This window comes from Amphiura filiformis, chromosome 4 (genome assembly GCF_039555335.1).
Source record: "Amphiura filiformis chromosome 4, Afil_fr2py, whole genome shotgun sequence".
Classification (NCBI taxonomy): Eukaryota; Metazoa; Echinodermata; class Ophiuroidea; order Amphilepidida; family Amphiuridae; genus Amphiura; species Amphiura filiformis.
In genome coordinates this window covers 22,977,216-22,996,725 of record NC_092631.1, presented here as the reverse complement: position 1 = coordinate 22,996,725, position 19,510 = coordinate 22,977,216, and the positions used below count along the sequence as shown (strand labels likewise).

The following is a 19,510-nucleotide window of genomic DNA, read 5'->3' as shown; positions in this document are numbered from 1 at the left end:
CTTTTGGTGGGATTAACAGAATATCGATTATAATAATTATTAAAACTACCAACAAAAGAAATCAATTACAACCGTGCATATTATTAAGATCATATTGTACTTTCCTGGATATATTGTATTAGTTAACAAGGATAGGCCTACTATAATAATCGATTCACACATGCGAATAATGTATCTGTAAAATTTGAAAATTACCTGCAGTTTATCATGGATAACATAGTTTTGACATTAATAGCCAATTGGTCTCTTTTTAGAAGTTCTGGTGGCTCTTAAAAGAGCCGTTTTGTGTTATTTAAGACATAACAATCTAACCGCCGAATCCGTACAGAGTACGTCCCTGACGTTTCAGAGCGTAGACAACATCCATTGCAGTGACGGTCTTTCTTTTGGCGTGCTCGCAGTATGTAACGGCATCACGGATGACGTTCTCGAGGAACACCTTCAAGACACCACGGGTCTCTTCGTAGATAAGACCAGAGATGCGTTTGACACCACCACGGCGAGCCAAACGGCGGATAGCCGGCTTGGTGATACCCTGGATGTTATCACGTAGCACCTTACGGTGACGCTTGGCGCCTCCCTTTCCGAGTCCTTTTCCTCCTTTACCACTTGCTTTCTTGTCAGTTCAAGAAATGATGAATACGGTCCTAAATATGCCCTTTTTATGGGTTCATTGCGGACGTTGTAGGAAAAATGTGCCGATCGTAGAGGGCGATACGCATTTCGCATTAACACTACTACCACGTTAATAATGGATAAGCTAAAAAATATCGACTTCTTAACTTATTGATCAAATTTCGTTCATGTTTTATTTCATCATGCGCTTTGTATAATTATGCAGCTACCTACAAACCCAAAGGACAAATGTTATGTGCAATTCTACTCATGTAAATCCGAGTCTCATTTATAAGCTTAGCTATTTCCAGAGCAATGTTCTCAAGTGGAATCAACTCCCTTCTAAGTTAGAATGGTCGCTTCTTTGTACTTAATCAAGTCTCAGGTTCACGATATTTCCGTGTTTGATCCGGATGATGACTACAATTCCAAATGCCCTAGGTGTAGGCAAACATCATTTCTTTTGTGACTTTGTATCTTTTGTGAAACTTTATGTATATCTTAAATACAAAAGGTCAACATTTTCATATGTTGGTCAGTTTTTCATCTTAGCTACATGCGCTATAAGTACATATCATTAGATTTATATAGTTCACTTCGAGGGCTGAAAAGTGTCAATAATGTAAATTTTTATAATTTTCCATAAAATTTGTATTATATCGCGATTTTCAAAAAATCGAAATTACTTGATATCAGGAAGACATTGAAGCTCCGCCAATAATGATGATAATAATACGATCGGTCAGATTATACATGCATTGTAGTGCGTGTATCGCTTTTCGTCTTACGTCTTGTTTGTACATCCCGTCAGCTGCGTGCATTGTAGGCGCTGGAATGAAATAGCAATTTTCTTCGTTTTACCTCATTTGTTTGGCTCGAAATTGAAAGGGGACACAATGTGATCATAGGAATCTATTCTATAAGCAAGTCACACATTATTATATGGCCGCATTAAAATTCTAAAAAGCCTATTAGTAGTAATAAAATGTATATATCTTGTTAGGTATAAATTTATGACGATTTAAGGGAGGTGTTATGAGCGAACCGTGGTTTGGATTCCAGAAGGAGGGTGCCTGTAAGAGGCACAGCCATCAGAAAATGAATAACTGAGATCGCGCGCCAAATAAACTTACTGCAGTAATTTTCCAAGTCTTTAAAAAAATAGACATAGGTGGGAATCGAACCCGGCACCTTCCGGTTCTGAATCAACAGATAGTATCACTAAGCCAACTTCCTATCTGCAATAAAACCTGTGATATTAATTCTTGATAATGTTTAACGGAAAAATCAATACTAATGTACGATGTCATTCAAACTCTAATAGTAGGCATGTCCACTAAAAATTGAAGTACTTTTAAATTGATTCAGACCTAACTTATTGGATGGGAATTGATGAAAGAAACATTTTGGCGTTTAAATAATCTTAATCGGACGTTTCATTCCAGAGATATGGCCTTTCGAGTGTCACGGTTTTATATAGGGCTGCTAGAACATGTTAAAAAGTTAAAGTCCAAAAAGGAATACTAACAGAAAGTGCAACTTTAAGGTACTTTTTCTTAATGTATTTATTAACTATCTTATCTGGAACATTATATTTGCTTATAACAACATGAAAATAAGATCATCCTGAAAATTTAATCGATTTTGTTGACATACAACAAAAACTATAAGACCTCAAAACCCATGGTTTGTTTGTTGAAACCTCAAGCATGATCATAGATGGCCGCCATGGAAAATATCTCCATAGAGGAGATGAACAATAAGTGCATTATTTCAAATGAAAAGCGGTAGTCTTAAACATTGTTCAATCTTTTAAGGTCAGCACATTTTATCTTCAAAAATTATTATATTTCATCATGGCATAAGTTTGGTAACATTAATCACTACCAATTTTGAGAAATTTGCTCCAACTCAAAGGTTATCTTTACTACATTGAGCAATACACTGTGTGCATGGAAGCCATGATGGTCCCCGGTTTTTATACTCCCTATGAAATGGACATGGTAGTGAGAAGTGCACGGGGAAGTGCATGATTTGAGAGGGGCCGCGGTAGGCTTAAACATTCTTAAATTTCTTAACATCCTACACATTTTGTCTTCATAAATAGTTAAATTTTATGAGTATGTAAGTTTGCTTGTCTGATTCACTCCAAATTCGGAGATAATTGCGTTTGAACACCTGATGCACGGAATGGTGTCACTTCAACCTGTTGTAGTTCTCATCTCATTAAATTTTTCAGTAAAAAAAGTTGATCTCTTCATGCAGGAAGGTCCTCTCTATTTACTGACCAAACAGGAAAAAGTTTGGTGAATGTTTTCTGGTGGAATCAGGAATTTCTTGAAACACCCTGATATAGGCCTACATTTGGATCAAAACAAGTATGTACGCCATTTAACATGCCTGGGATTTCTTGTATCGATCAGTTTCTCCATAGACAATACGTGTGTGAGTGCACGCACACAGTAAATGAAAAATCGTTCTAGTGGAAACTGTATTGAGAGTGGGCATCCCTACTAATAGAAGTCCCACAACTAAAGTAGCAATCGATAAATCTGCTCACTCAATCATCAAATAATCAATCGAAAAATAAATAAATAAATAAATAAATAAATAAATAAATAAATAAATAAAACAAATAAATTAATATTAATAAATAAATTAATTAATTAATTAATTAATTAATTAATTAATTAATTAATTAATTAATCCGTTCTCTCGAGCCCCAAAACATCATTAAATAAATATATAAATAAATAAATAAATAAATAAATAAATAAATAAATAAATAATACAAAAAGAAATTATAAATTAGTTTTTCTAGAACCTACGCTGGAAAAATAAATCAGCGCATAAGAAAAAGAAACAGACGCTCGGATTCGAACAAGCGACACCGAGAACAGCAACTTAGAAACCACAATGCCTTAGACCACTCGGCCATAGAAGCACACAGTCTTCTCCGTGTCAAAAATATATATATTAACCTTTAACGTTGCGCAATATTGGCACATGACACGGGCACATGTCTGTGGGTAAAGATACTGCATGATAGAAAGGCGTGCAAAGGATCTATCCCTGAAGTTAATGGTCATTGACATGTAACCAATTTTTTTGTATACCAGCTACACTCAACCTATACAAAGAAGTATATTATTAGGCGTTGACGCAATCATGAATGCGGGAAGTATAAAACCATAGTCGCCACTCGTGCACTTGTTTGAGTCCACAGGTATTCCGGAAACAGCATTCAACCCCGAATTCAAAGTCGATTTTGGGTTGTTACATGCAAATACAAACTAATTATACCATGAAAAAACCCACCAAGAGGACTACGATACTTATTCAGAGCCAATCTACATTCTGTTATTTACAAAAGCCGACGGTCAAAGTAAAATTATAAAAGGAGCAAGACCAGATATCAACGTTAAATCTCGGTAAGCCTAAAATCGCATCGAAAACGCCAAAATGCAGTCACAAAATTTATAATATTACTAAATCACCACAACGAATTGTAACGTAGGTATGCAGAAAAGAGTTGTATTAGCAATAACAAAGTATGTGCAAAAAGATTTGTCTTTGGCATGTCGCTTTTTTGAAATATCGCCAAAAATATAAAATTTTGGAAAAACGCCCCAAAATTTAAAACAAACACGAACCTTCCAAAATAAATATATATTAGCACTCGGCGGCCCAGTCACTACCTGTCGCTGTGATTTGGGGTAACTCGTTGCTTCCCTTCTCCAGATACCTGTACTTCAAGGTCGCTCATACCCCAGCCCTTAACCATTCGGAAAAAAAATCCCATTTTCCGCTACATAAGAGCGATTATGATTGCCCACTGTATTATTTAGACCTAGGGCCAGGATCAATATCGGCTAAATTGTAATCAATTTAAGATATCGGTAAATGGAGTAATATTTGTTTACATTTCGCGCTATTGGTGAAAAATTAGCGCTATTTTATTTGCAACGTACAGTATCCTCACACGTCACTGTATTTATGTTTTAATATTAACCATCGTTAATAACAAATTAACTCTAAGGAACAGACACGCGTATTATGTTGCATGTGAGATCAGTGCTTAAGGGATGGGGTCGGAGCGTTTAAACAGAATTTATTGTGGGACATTGGAGCACGTCAGACATATCGAATTGCATTCTGAATACGAAGAATGTCCTTCTGATATCAAATAACTTTGTTTTTTTGAAATTCGCAATGTAATACACATTTTATGGCAAACGATTAAAAATTGATATTTTTGATATTTAACAGTACTCGAAGTAAACATTAAAATACTTAAAGTGTATGTAGCTGGAAGGAAAAGCCAACGATCAATTGAAACATTTGTCCTTTCGTATTGAAGATATGGATTTTCCCCCAAAACGCCATAAAAATTGTTTAAAAATGTTATATATCAAAAATGTGAAAATATCAAATTTTAATAATTTGTCATAAAATGTGTATTATATCGTGAATTTCAAAGGAGATGATTTGTAAATTAACAAATAAAACTTGGAACCACATACTTTCTTAATTAGCCATGTTAACATGGATACTCTAATATGTAAGCAAAACAGTTTTCAATATTTAAAAAAGCAATACAATGTTTGACACAAAACTAATTTTCTCTTTTTTGAAAATTTGGGTGGCCCTAAAAAGAGCCTTTGGGTTTACTTGATGTAAGCTGTTTACTTCTTTTTGGGTGCCGCCTTCTTTGCTGGCTTCTTTGTTGCCTTCTTTGCTGCCTTCTTTGCTGGCTTCTTTGCTGCTTTCTTGGCTGGCTTCTTTGCTGCCTTCTTGGCTGGCTTCTTTGCCTTCTTTGCTGCCTTCTTGGGCTTCTTTGCCTTCTTTGCGGACTTCTTTGCTGCCTTCTTGGCCTTGGTAGCAGCCTTCTTTGCAGCAGCCTTCTGCTTCTTAGCCTCACGCTTCGCCTTTCTCTTTGCTGCAGCCTTGGCCTTGGCAGCCTTGCGGCGTTCTACGGCCTTAGCTTTCTTTGCAGAGTCGGTCGTCTTGCCAAGCTTGAATTTACCGCTTGCTCCCTTGCCAGAGGCCTGGACGAGGGCACCGCTAGCAACTCCTTTCTTAAGGGCGGCCCTAAGAGGAGCCTTCATCTTAGCCGGGTCGACCTTGTAGTTGGCGGCAATGTAGCTCCTGATCTTCTGAGCTGATGAACCACCTCTCTCTTTGAGAGCTACAATGGCTGCTTGTACCATGACAAGGTATGTTGGGTGAGCTGCTGGCTTCTTGGCAGCTGCCTTCTTTTGTTGAACCATGATGAAGTTATACGTGGCTTGCTACTCAAAATGAGAAACGTGCGTGTAAACAGGGATACAGACAATCTGTAAATGACTTAGCCTCGGTTAGTGAGTATATTTACTGACGTATTGCGGACGTGTTTGTAATCACTTGCTTTTATCGATCACAACAGCCCGCGTTCTTTATACATCACTGTTTTTATCAAAATCTCAAAGAAATTGTGCTAGTGACTCTGTTTAAATGGTTTTTATGACTCCGTGGCATACATAAATTAAAATTTTCTTGATGCTATTAGCTTGCTGACATCAAAAGCTTTCCAGCAATAATAGATTTTATGACATGTAGTATGATTGCAGCAAATTTAAGCAAATTTTATCACTTGTTTCTTCAAAGTGCAGATTTTCTCCCAAATTTTTTACAAATTTCACCAAAAGTATATTATTATGTTCAATATTATGTCAATGCATGTTCAAAAATAATATATAGGCAGTATATCTTTGTAAAAGGATAGTGCTGTTATGTTTGTTTTCTTGAGATATGAAGGTTTAAAGAGGTGACTACAAAAACGCGTATCACCAGAATTGCGCCATTTCTTATTGCCTTGTCAGGCGGACATCGTCTGATATTAGCGCGCTTTTGTTTTTTCCTTTTTGCAGGATAACAAACGATTCGATTTCTTCGTTGAAAATATATCATCGTGATATCATAAGCTAATGGTTAACATTTTTCCAAACTGAATAAAAAGTAGATTTTTATCATGGCAATGCATAATCGGCCGACATGTGATTTCACGATAGGTATAAAACAAACTTAGTTCGAGCACGCATGGTTATTTCAACGTCAATTACTAACAGACAGTGTCATAGCCATTATTGAATTAGAAAATCTGGAAAATTCATTCAGTTCAACATTATTTGTGGTTGTATCATTCTGATAGATTTGAAGAATACAGGAGAAATTATTATAAGGCATAAAATGATAGGTGTTAAATTAGGCAATCACAAGATTTTGAAATCAAAGGCGGAATTTAATTTTTCCTCTTCGCCCTCCGACTCAAAATCCGTCCAAATAAGCTTGAGATGATCGAAAGTGGACAAACCTACATTATAAAGTGTTAATCAGTGTATCACACATTCCGCCCAAAAATGCCTTTAAAACATATAATTTGACCGATACTTTTGTTAAAAATATAACGAAAATTGGGGAAGAAATTAAATCTTTAAGACATTATTTGTTTTAATCCTCAAATGCGTCCCTAATTTTGATGATTAACCTTAGAAATGGGTAAGTGTTCTGCATCTCGAGCAACACCCTCGACCCCCCCCCCCTCCCCGACAAAGATATCAATCACACACCCCAGCAGGCCCTATAATGGTAAACACGCCTATTTCTATTCTAGTTACGGAAGCTAGAAGAGGAATCACGAAGACAATCAATTTTAGACAATAGATTATTAAGATAAAACAATAGATTTTACCCATTTACATCAAAATACTACATGACAAGAGAACGCGAGAGAGGAGAGGCGGAGTCAGTGAGTGGGGGGAGATAGAGAGGGATTCAGGGAAATGGGGTAAAAAGACCGAGAGAGGAGGGACAAAGGAGGAGAGATAAGTACCGTGTACTATTTCAGGCTTTTCTTTGTCTTTGCATATTTTTATTTGCATATCTTTATTTTTAATACATCAACATCTTGATCATTTTAATACAAGGTTTCAAAACACTATACAAACATTGACAAGACGAATCAAGTCGTAATAAAAATCAGAGAAAAATATGAAGCCAAGAAGCAAGACCAAGTAATAACTGCCAGACTCCCCAGCAAACCCAACCGTTTTAAAAATGTTTTAAACAGATTATATTTGGGGGTTTTGGTTTTGATAAAAACACAGTTTGTAAGTAACATTAATTGTCGGGTTATATACTGGTAATGAAAACGTTTTAAAACGTTTTGTATGAAAACACACAACAACAATAATTTTAAAATGTTATTGTTAAATATTTTTGCAAACATTTTTTGCCAAATATTTTGTCAACACTTAGATAACATTATGTTAGACTATTTGCAGTAAGGTATCAAAAACAATGTTTTTGAATGTTATGAAAATGTTTTATACCCTTTATATACTCTTTATATAACCCGACATTTAAACGTTTTCTGGCAACCTTTTGTCAATGATGTCCAAAACTTTCTGTTTTGCTGGGTCTTCTTAGACAACTATTTTAATGAAACCCACACAAACAATACAAAAGCACAAACACACCGAAGCAAATAAACAAAAACACAGACAACTATAACAGCAACAAATCACAACTGGAAATTACATGCAGGTGAAGTATGAGAAGATACATGTAAACTAAACTAAAGGGCCTACATAATATAAGCAAAAACACATACTATAGAACTTGGGATGCACAAGAAACATACGTTTCGATAAATCGATGTTTATAGTTTTTGATCAATAGCCCCGCAATGTGGTAGGAAGTGAGCAAACAGGCCGTTTACATGTTTTACAATGGCCAGTATGAAATTTGAGTGGGAGTGATCAGTGAATTCAGAAGAGGTAAAAATGGAAAAATCAAGATGACTAATAAAAACACATAAAAGATTCACTCTTCTGAGACAGAAGTGAGATATGATGTTAAATGAAAACGTCTTTAGTGGTTTCCCAATTTACGGGGTTTTTTTCTGCAATTTTATATGCAATTTTAAATTAAATTTTAGCTAAATTTAAAAAGGCCTGAAAATTTGATTGTTGAAACCTACACTTGTTAATATAAAACTTCAGTTTGAAAAACTTTAAATTAAAAATCTCTATTTAATTCGTATATGTGTGCCTTTCCATAGACCCCCTTTTTGGAAGTCTAATATACCACCTTCTTTAAAATGTCATACCCGATGACCCCCTTTTTTCTATAATAGTACCATCAAAATGCCACAAAATAATGCGGAAACTTGCACATTTTCTTATTTCAGTAAATTTTTATTTTAAATTTGGGAGATTTAGAACAAGAAGCACAGAATTTTCCCCGATTTTTTCCACATTTTCTACCCGATAACGCCTTTTTGAAATTGTATACCCAATGACCCCTGTTTTAAAAATATTATACCCAATGACCCAACCCCTCCATTGTTTTTTAAAATAATGTTTTGTGCCGATAGGCCAATACTTTGCGACAAACTAACAGGTATGTTATATATTATTTGAAACAAGCCAAGAATATCATAATTCGAAAAATCAAAACGCCTAGGCCTTATTTAAAACAAACAAAGGAAGTTTACAAGCTCAAGATCTCTTTTTGGAATATATGGTGGCTCTTAAAAGAGCCTTTACATGTGTAAACTAGTAAGTCAGTTTACTTCTTCTTTGGCAGAAGAACAGCCTGGATGTTGGGCAGAACACCGCCTTGAGCGATGGTCACACCTCCGAGAAGCTTGTTCAACTCTTCGTCGTTACGGACAGCCAACTGCAAGTGACGTGGGTTGATTCTGGTCTTCTTGTTGTCACGGGCAGCATTGCCAGCCAACTCAAGGATCTCAGCGGTCAGGTATTCCATGACAGCTGCCAAGTGAGACTGGAGCACCAGCACCAACACGGTTGGCATAGTTGCCCTTTCTCAAGAAGCGGTGCACACGGCCAACGGGGAACTGAAGTCCTGCACGGGATGAGCGGCTCTTAGCCTTGCTCTTTGACTTTCCTCCTTTACCACGTCCAGACATGATGAATTGTATTTTGTTCAGTGTCGATACAAAATGAATAACATTAGAAAATTTACAAGTCCTTATATGTGTTTTAGTGGGATCCTACCGATGCTTCACAAGGGATTAGTTCTTTGTACATCGACCAATCAGCGAGTGACATTGATCAAAACGTAGATTTAGTATTGACTGGTGCATACTCGTAACATATTGACGTATTGATAGTGTAAAATTACTACTTTCATTTTTTTAAATACGTTTTGGCAATGTTTTTCTTGACACGTCTACGAAGAAGCAACGTAATCGGAAGCAGTACAAATGTAAATTACACTAAAATAACACCATGTTGATATAAATGAATAACCAACGAAATTAGAACATTTCTTTTATATATTTTTGTGTGCTCCTGCTGAAGTCTCACAAGGAATATTTTAATATTTCAACTCTGATTTCAACCTGTGCGCCATACCATCATGCCAAAGCACATCCAAAAGTATCCTTAAAAGTATCCTTATTTTGACCAATCACCGAGTGGCATTGATCAAAATATGTAGTGTAATTGACTGGTATCTGACAAAATAAATGAATAAATGTATCAATCGGAATTAGTAAGGTTTTTTTTGTTGATATTTTGGTCCATATTTCCGAAAATGATGGGATTGGTGCAAATTAAGTACATGAAGTACTAGCATTTACGACAAACGAATGTTTACGCTAAAGACATTTTCCAAAATTAGATTTTCATGCAGACTTTTTATGTGTAATTTAGAATTTAGAACTAATGTAGAAATCTTTTAGAGGTTTGCTTAACATACGAAAGAATTTAAGCTTTCTTTCACGCCGTCAAAGTCATGGTAGGAGTATTAAGGGTTAACATGATGTGGCTAATGTGTTTTTTGTTAATAGACCAGTTTGAAACCCTTCATTTTAAATAATTCATATTTCTGCTATCGCTACCCAAGATGAGTTATAGAAATTTTGCCACATTGCTACAATCTTGGAAATAAGTCTTGCAACGCTTTTGTGTCAAGAACTAAAAACTGACACCTCCTCTCCCCAGTGCAATGTTGGGAAATGCCAATGTCTTCAGCAGTTTTCCAAAGTGTTCCAACATTGATTGATGGAGAGAGGGGAAGGGTAAATCATTGTTGTAGATGTCATGTTTGTTCAAAACCAAAATACACGTCACTCTCATGATCATTGCAAATTCTACATGGAATTGCGACAACGTGTACCAAGTGTTGAAAGGACTTTTTTCCAAGATTGTAGATACTCCTCTTGTGAGGCATTATATCTGCCATTTCAAATTTCTATTTATTCTAACGTAAGTGTAATATTCCACCAGCGCCAATATTCAACGTTTGGTATCGACTTTTCAATCGACTCATCCATCTTTACAATAAGCGCCAACGTTGTAGACCAATCAGATATCTTACCTAGTTGTCCAATCAGATTGCTTGTTTAATTGGCCAATCATATTGCTGATTTGCTTTTAGCGCAATATTTTGACTTCTGTGCCTTTATTCACGAAGTGTATAAAAGGCAAACTAATTTAGAATTGAAATCATTTCGTGAAAACGATTCGAGAAAATGGCACGTACCAAGCAAACCGCACGCAAATCTACTGGAGGCAAGGCTCCACGCAAGCAGCTGGCCACCAAGGCAGCTCGCAAATCCGCCCCAGCTACCGGTGGCGTCAAGAAGCCTCACCGTTACAGGCCCGGTACCGTGGCTCTTCGTGAGATCCGTCGCTACCAGAAGAGCACCGAGCTCCTCATCCGCAAGCTCCCCTTCCAACGTCTAGTCCGTGAAATCGCCCAGGACTTCAAGACTGAGCTCCGCTTCCAGAGCTCTGCCGTCATGGCCCTTCAGGAGGCTAGCGAAGCTTACTTGGTCGGTCTTTTCGAGGACACCAACCTGTGCGCCATCCACGCCAAGCGTGTGACCATCATGCCAAAGGACATCCAACTTGCACGTCGCATCCGTGGCGAGCGCGCTTAAATCTTGTCTATCTGACATCAAACAACCGGCTCTTTTCAGAGCCACCAAATAGTCCAAAAAGAGAATATGACAATGTGCTTTGAATTGTATGAACATTTTATACTAATAAAAACCTAGATATCATTCTAATCAGGGTGGACAAAGGTTTTAAACCGTTAAACGTTTACCGTTTTTAAACTAGTAATAATCATCTATATAGATAGTTTTGTCAGTTTGTTAAATACTGTCTTTTAAAATAAAAGACAACCATATATTTTGCTTTAATGAAACTCTATTGTAAATAAAATTATTAAAAGAAGCTGTCTCATGAAAACCTGTTTGATAATTAATCTCCTCTTTAAAGTGGTATTGTACAACAACAATAAGTTGGTGATATTAAAATTTTAGTGGAAATCAACATTTCAAGAAATGTTATTACCTCCTGCTTGTTATAAAATTTTGGCGCACCGTTTTGACTACAAAATCGATGTGCATAATTATATTTTAATCAATATGTGATAAGTTAATCAAACCAGGGGACATTTAATGTATAACCCTTATCCAACGTATAACTTGTAGAATTGTGCTTTACTGTAATGTTTGTTTGTTATTCATTGGTTTGTTTATTCCACAATTAAAGTGTTCCAGATTCGTATACAACGATCCGTCGTATTTGCCAGCTTTTAGGTTAAAGATAGAGAGGGAGTTAAGGGGTGTGGTATGAACGTTTGGACAGTATTTATTGTGGGACATTAGAGCACATCAGACATATCGAATTGCATTCTGAATACGAAGAATGTCCTTCTGATTTCAAATAATTTTGATTTTTTTGAAATTCGCAATGTAATACACATTTTATGGCAAATAATTAAAAATTGATATTTTTGATATTTAACAGTACTTGAAGTAAACTTTATAAATCTGATGATTTATACTTTATTTATTTATTTTTTTATTTATTTACAACATGTTTACCCAGGGCAGCCCGATTCAGCCGAAGCTGGTCTAACACGGGGCCCTGCAAAATACATAAAAGGAATATAATTATAGAGAATTACAAAGAATATAATTATACAATTTACAACTCAAGCCATTATTAAAAGATACATTAAAAGAATATAAATCTCAAATACATTTGTACAGTTTGCAATAATTATTAAAACTCACATGCCATTATTAAATGAACATTGATCCATAAAAACATCATATAAAACACATAATAACTCAGTAACATATATATTTCAAGATGTTATTTACATTATACACTATTTAATTAAAACTGGTGAAAATATACATTTTTGTAATACCGTTTAAAAGTTTGCACATTTATTGAGTTTCTAATATCATTTTCAATGTTGTTCCATAATTTTACACCACTGTAACTGAACGATGATTTAAAACATTCTAAGTCATATCCATGAATTGAAGGTGGCAAAGCCAACTGACCAGCAGCAGCCTGTCGTGTGTTAACATTGTGAGTTGTACATACATGGTTAAACATTTTGCAAGATAATGTGGCGCCAGGCCATTAAGAGATTTATAAACCATTAGTGCTTTAAAATAATCATTACGAGTGTGAAGCCGTTCCCAACCAAGAATTCTAAACATGAAATCAGATGAAGTTAAGTTGTTCACGCTCAAAATCACTCTTGCACAGCGTTTATGAAGAACATTAAGTTTGGAACTGTCATCTTTAAAACGACCATACCATGAGATATTGCAATAGTCAAATATAGGCTGAACAAACGATTTAAAAATAACATTTAACGGATAAAAAGCCGACGATCAATTGAAAATTTTGACCTTTCGTATTGAAGATATGGATTTTTTTTTTTTTTTTTCCTAAAAAAATAGGTCTTCCATATCTTCAATATAAAAGGTCAAAATTTTCAATTGATCGTCGGCTTTTTCTTCCAGCTACATACACTTTAAGAATATATCATTAGATTTATAAAATTTATTTCGAGGACTGTTATATATCAAAAATTTGAAAAATATCAAATTTTAATATTTTGTCATAAAATTTGTATTATATCGTGTATTTCATAAAATGAAAATTATTTGATATCAGAAAAACATTCTTCGTATTCAGAATGCAATTCGATAGGTCTGATGTGCTCCCATGTCCCACAAAAAATGCTGTCGAAACGCTCAAAACGCTCATTCCAGTTCCCTTAAGCTGACCAAAAATTAGGTGCATTTTGTCATGTTTCTGTTGATATTATACGGAAAGTCAATATGACGCTTTGGTAATTAACATACACGGTATAGGCCTACCTAGATTTGTGGGGTGTAGGTGTGTGGGTGTGTGTGTGTGTGTCGGGGGGATATATGCGGTTTGCTTTCCAAGAATCGTTATTCTATATCATTGGTATTCAACTTGAAAGGAACCTTAATAAAATTCAGTTTGCTATCTTTACCAATGCTTTATGTATGTGCGTGTGCGTGAATTTTTCATTTAATGCCACCGCACTATTTTCTCAATTAGATACCGTTTTCTCAATTAGATATTGTTGTTTTTGAACGCACCGCTGGTTAGGTGTGTGCCACTGATACAAAAGTGTATGTTCCAATAAATAAATAAATAAATAAATACCGTATAATTACGGCAACGGAAACCAATAAGCCCAATCGGCATTGGAAGTTTGCAATGCATTGTAGGACAGTTTTTGCAGTTTTGGGACACTTTGTCCTTTGACCTTTCAAAAAATTCAGAAATATTGGGCTTTTGTACGTACAAAATATAATCTAAAATGTTTTACAATATTTAAAACAAAATAAAAAATATTAGTATTTTATAAATTAATTATTTGGTATTTTTAATGATCAAAATTATGACAATAATAGAAAATTAATAATAATTACGTCAATTTTCCCGATATGTCAGAGGTCAAAGTGTCCCAAAACTGCTCTAAGAAACCGGAAGTTAGAATGGCGATTGGGCTTATTTTACGCGCTAAAGTTGTAGTTTATCTTCTGTCACAAAAAGACCGTTACAAAGCAATACATGAACTTGAATCTATATCGTGTACAGAATTATACCATGCATGCTCTGAATATTGTTTTCATTGGTACAAATACAAGTATAATATGTACGTAGATTCTATATGCTTCACTTATAATTGCGGCACAAATCCCTTTCTACTTCCGTGTGTCATAACCAATAACTTTTGGCGCTATTATGTTATGATCTGGCGCAAAAAGACCGTTAAAAATCAATAGGAACTCTGAAATCTATACCGTGTACAAAATCGTATCATGTTTCTGTGTATTGGTTAAACAGGAGGTAAGTATATGTCTCAACATATACGTTCATGTTACTGTTATATCCCAGCAAACACAAAAGTGTTTTTAAAACGTTTTAAACTTGTTATATTTGTGGTTTTGTTTTGATAAAAACGTTTTATTAACATTAAATGTCGAGTTATATAAAGGTTATGGAAACGGTTTTTACGTGTTGTATGAAAACACACTTCAACAATATTTTTAAAATGTTTTCAAAATGTTATTGTAAAATATTTTTGCCAAATGTTTTGTCAACACATAAATAATATTATGTTAGAATATTTGCAGTAGGTTATCCACAAATGTTGAAAATGCTATGAAAACGTTTTATATGCTTTATATATCCGACATTTCGGCGTTTTCTGGCAACTTTTTCTAACCTTTTGCGAATGATGTCGAAAATGATTTGCGTTTGCTGGGATATGAAAGTTTTATGATAAAATAGGAAATAAAGACTAGAAGAACTTTTCAGAAAGCAAAGACTCTTTTCCTACTATTTAATTTATCATGTTAGTGGGTTTGTGGTAGAGGAGAGCTCTTTGGACTGCCAAAGTAACGCCCTGTGTCCAATATTTCAAATTATAAAATGATGAATATTATTAACTCCAAAATGCTGTGAAAGTTGTGCAACAATTAGTTTTAAAATGGTAAATTTCATTACAAGTCAATTTATTTTCGCCAAGCTGATTTTGACTTTACTTTATCATGTTTATAGGCCATACACAAATCAATTTGATTATTTCTGGAATCAATAGTATAACTATATTGAACTCAGTGTAGGATCCCTAATTTGCATACGAAATAATATAAATACAGTGCTTATTTTAGGACGGGTCATTCTGTGTTGAAGAAACTTAATCGACAACATGCCTGCCAAGACTAGCGGAAAGGGAGCAAAGAAGGCCGGTAAGGCCAAGGGCCGTCCAGCAACCGGCACCAGGCGTAGACGCCGCAAGGAAAGCTACGGCATCTACATCTACAAGGTGCTCAAACAGGTGCACCCAGACACGGGTATCTCCAGCAAGGCCATGAGCATCATGAACAGCTTTGTTAACGATATCTTCGAGCGCATCGCTGGCGAGTCTTCCCGTTTGGCTAACTACAACAAGAAGGCAACCATCAGCAGCCGCGAGATCCAGACTGCTGTCCGTCTTCTCTTGCCTGGTGAGCTGGCCAAGCACGCCGTGAGCGAAGGTACCAAGGCTGTCACCAAGTACACTACTTCCAAGTAAAAAGTGTGCCCACTATAAAACCCGAAGGCTCTTTTAAGAGCCACCATATCTTCAAAAAGAGATATTGACATGTTTCCGTAAAAATTTCACTTTGCATACCGGTAATTATAATTTTGATTTTCATAAACATGGTAAATGCGTGGGGAATAAACCTTTGAAATAGTAGATGTAAGTTCATGAAGTCAGTCGTATTTCTGTAATCCTAAATGGTCTGAAAGAACTATCGAGACATTTAGAGTTCATTATTATCCGCACATGATAACCATGATAACTATATATAAACATATTGCAAATGAAAAGATCCCGCCAAAACAATTTTTGTTTTATTGCCATAATTTGCTATCCGTAATCAATTCATGTTCTTGAATCAATAATGATATTGGTATAAAGATGGCAACATGGAATCGAATGGGGAAAAGTACTAACGCATAATTAACAATTGATCTGGCAAAATTTAAGAAAATACCATAAGCAAAACTTTCTTGATAGGTTTGATCATATTCTTAAAATGAACTAGGACCATTAATATAAAGATTGTCTTTTTTTATTCATTGACCTTGTGCATCTTACCGAAAATTTTACCTTATTTTTCTAAGGTGGTACTACACCCCCTGATACATTTTGTGACTAATTGCGCATTTTTCTCAAAAAATAACTACACACTGGTAACAAAAGTTATATATATATTATAGGGGCAACGAATCCAATTACTTCGCTGAAATTTCAGTGATTCAAGACAAGTGGTTCATATGTTAAGAAATGAGGAACACTTCTAGCGGTACCTCTTTTCTTATCACACATAACATACCGCTTTTCTTGAGTCACGGAACTTCCAGTTTGAATAACTGGATTCCTTGCCCCTATAATATACATAACCTTTGTAACCAGTGTGTTATTATTTTTTGAGAAAAATGAAAAAATAGTCACAAATTTATCAAGGGGTGTAGTACCACCTTAAGCAGTGAATAAATGACGATTTCAACCGGTCGAGAATACCGCTCCACCCTCCCCTTTCCCGCTATATTAGATCGATTTTGGTTACCCACTATACTATTGAGATCTAGGGCCGGGATCAATATTGCCTAAATTGTGATCAATTTAACATATCGGTAAATGGAGTAATAATAGATTGGTTTACATAAATAGAACATTTCGCGCTATTGGTTAAGAATTAGCGCCATTTTATTATTTACCGTTGGAGCGTGGCATTAAGTTTGCACATTTGACCATCGTTAATGGAAAATTAACATAAACAAGTATGGGACGAATGTGAGATCAGTGCTTATAACGTAGATACATTGTAAACAATAAGAATAAATAAATAAATAAATAAATAAATAAATAAATAAATAAATAAATAAATAAATAAATAAATAAATAAATAAATAAATAAATAAATAAATAAATAAAAACTTACACTTTCTTACATAGCCATATTAACATTATCTATTATGTAGGCAAAGCACAAAAAAGCAATACAATGTTTGACACAAAACTCATTATCTCTTTTTGGAAAAATTGGGTGGCCCTTAAAAGAGCCTTTGGGTTTGACGGATGGCTGTTTACTTCTTCTTGGGTGCCGCCTTCTTTGCTGCCTTCTTTGCTGGCTTCTTTGCCTTCTTTGCTGCCTTCTTTGCTGGCTTCTTTGCTGCTTTCTTTGCTGGTTTCTTTGCTGCCTTCTTGGCTGGCTTCTTTGCCTTCTTTGCTGCCTTCTTGGGCTTCTTTGCCTTCTTTGCGGACTTCTTTGCTGCCTTCTTGGCCTTGGCAGCAGCCTTCTTTGCAGCGGCCTTCTGCTTCTTAGCCTCACGCTTTGCCTTTCTCTTTGCTGCAGCCTTTGCCTTGGCAGCCTTGCGGCGTTCTGCGGCCTTAGCTTTCTTTGCAGAGTCGGTCGTCTTGCCAAGCTTGAATTTACCGCTTGCTCCCTTGCCAGAGGCCTGCACGAGGGCGCCGCTAGCAACTCCTTTCTTAAGGGCGGCCCTGAGAGGAGCCTTCATCTTAGCTGGGTCGACCTTGTAGTTGGCGGCAATGTAGCTCTTGATCTTCTGAGCTGATGAACCACCTCTCTCTTTGAGAGCTACAATGGCTGCTTGTACCATGACAAGGTATGTTGGGTGAGCTGCTGGCTTCTTGGCAGCTGCCTTCTTTTGTTGAACCATGATGAAGTTGTACGTGGCTTGCTACTCAAAATGAGAAACGTGCGTGTAAATAGGGATACAGATAATCTGTAAATGATTTCAGCTTCGAGTAGTGAGCATACTTATTGACGTATTGCGGACGTGCTTGTAATCACCTGCTTTTATCGATCACAACAGCCCGCGTTCTTTATACATCGATGTTTTTATCAAAAACCCGAAGAAATTGTGCTAGTGCCTCTGTTTAGAATGGATTTTATGACTTCTTGGCATGCATAAAATAAAATTATCTTGATGCTACTAGCTTGCTGACATCAAAAGCTTTCCAACAGTAATAGATTTTATGACTTTGAGTATGATTGCAGGAAATTTAAGCAAATTTTATCAGAAGTTTGTAAAAATGGCAGGTTTTCTCCCCAAATTTTTCCCAATTTTACGGACAGAATATTATTTTTTTCAATATTATGCCAATGTATATTCGAAAGCAACATATAGCCAGTATATCTTTGTAAAATTATAACGATGTTGTTTTTCTGTATTGAGTTGTGACGGTTTAAAAAGGTCACTACAAAAACGCTTATAACCAGAATTTCGCACATTTCTTATAGCGTCGTCAGTCGCAGGCCGTTCAATACACGATGTATACACATGAGCGCGTTTTGCATTGTTTTACTTTTTGCAGGATAATAAGTTATATAACTATTTTAATTGAATATAGAACAGCGTAATATTATAGCAAACGACGTTTACATTGTACAAAACTGAAAAGGAGTTTTTTTATCATGGAAATACAAATTTGCTAACAAGTAATTTCGTTGCATTCACTGTCAATAGAATATATGTACAAATTTTACAAACTGCAAAAAATAAATACCGTTTTATTAATTTTGAAACTGATTTCATGTCACAAAATGTCACAGAATGTCAACTTTATTAAAGTGAGAAAAAAACATGTAAATCGACAAATCTTCATATTTTCAAGATTCTTTATATCAATCTTTCAAGAAAACTCTGAAAAGCTTTGACTTTAGTCTCAGCGGATCAGATTGTGTCAAATAATATTACTTCAGTTAAAAAGATGCGGTGGTTCTTGAGATATGTATTTAGAAAGCCTGAATAGAACAGGAATGGGGGCCGTTTCGGACTCCTTTACAAAATGCATACAGGGATGTGCCACTCCTTAGACGTGGGTCCCTATTTTTTGCTGGAAAGTCCGTGTTTGACATAAACCCCTTTTCCACGAGCATGACGATTGCCCTCGATCTTTTCAGGGAGAATGGTCTATATTTTAAAAGAAATCCCTACACATGGGT

The 19,510-nt window shown here is 35.6% G+C and overlaps 4 protein-coding genes and 1 pseudogene across 4 annotated transcripts; 2 read left to right on the top strand and 3 right to left on the bottom strand.

Moving 5' to 3' along the window:
* Positions 1–5,300: 5,300 nt before the first annotated feature.
* On the bottom strand, positions 5,301–5,886 carry LOC140149724 (histone H1, gonadal-like). The gene has a single exon (XM_072171781.1). The coding sequence runs from the start codon at positions 5,883–5,885 to the stop codon at positions 5,301–5,303; it is 585 nt and encodes a 194-aa protein (XP_072027882.1). The 5' UTR covers position 5,886.
* Positions 5,887–9,225: 3,339 nt separating this feature from the next.
* LOC140149723 (late histone H2A.2.2-like) lies at positions 9,226–9,609 on the bottom strand (annotated as a pseudogene).
* A 1,541-nt stretch (positions 9,610–11,150) lies between these two features.
* On the top strand, positions 11,151–11,569 carry LOC140149722 (histone H3, embryonic). Its single transcript, XM_072171780.1, has one exon. The coding sequence runs from the start codon at positions 11,159–11,161 to the stop codon at positions 11,567–11,569; it is 411 nt and encodes a 136-aa protein (XP_072027881.1). The 5' UTR covers positions 11,151–11,158.
* Positions 11,570–15,656: 4,087 nt separating this feature from the next.
* Positions 15,657–16,065, top strand: LOC140149721 (late histone H2B.2.1-like). Its single transcript, XM_072171779.1, has one exon. It carries the CDS (start codon positions 15,700–15,702, stop codon positions 16,063–16,065), a length of 366 nt encoding a protein of 121 aa, XP_072027880.1. The 5' UTR covers positions 15,657–15,699.
* Positions 16,066–17,613: 1,548 nt separating this feature from the next.
* On the bottom strand, positions 17,614–18,270 carry LOC140149720 (histone H1-beta, late embryonic-like). Its single transcript, XM_072171778.1, has one exon. The coding sequence runs from the start codon at positions 18,219–18,221 to the stop codon at positions 17,628–17,630; it is 594 nt and encodes a 197-aa protein (XP_072027879.1). The 5' UTR covers positions 18,222–18,270; the 3' UTR covers positions 17,614–17,627.
* Positions 18,271–19,510: the final 1,240 nt, after the last annotated feature.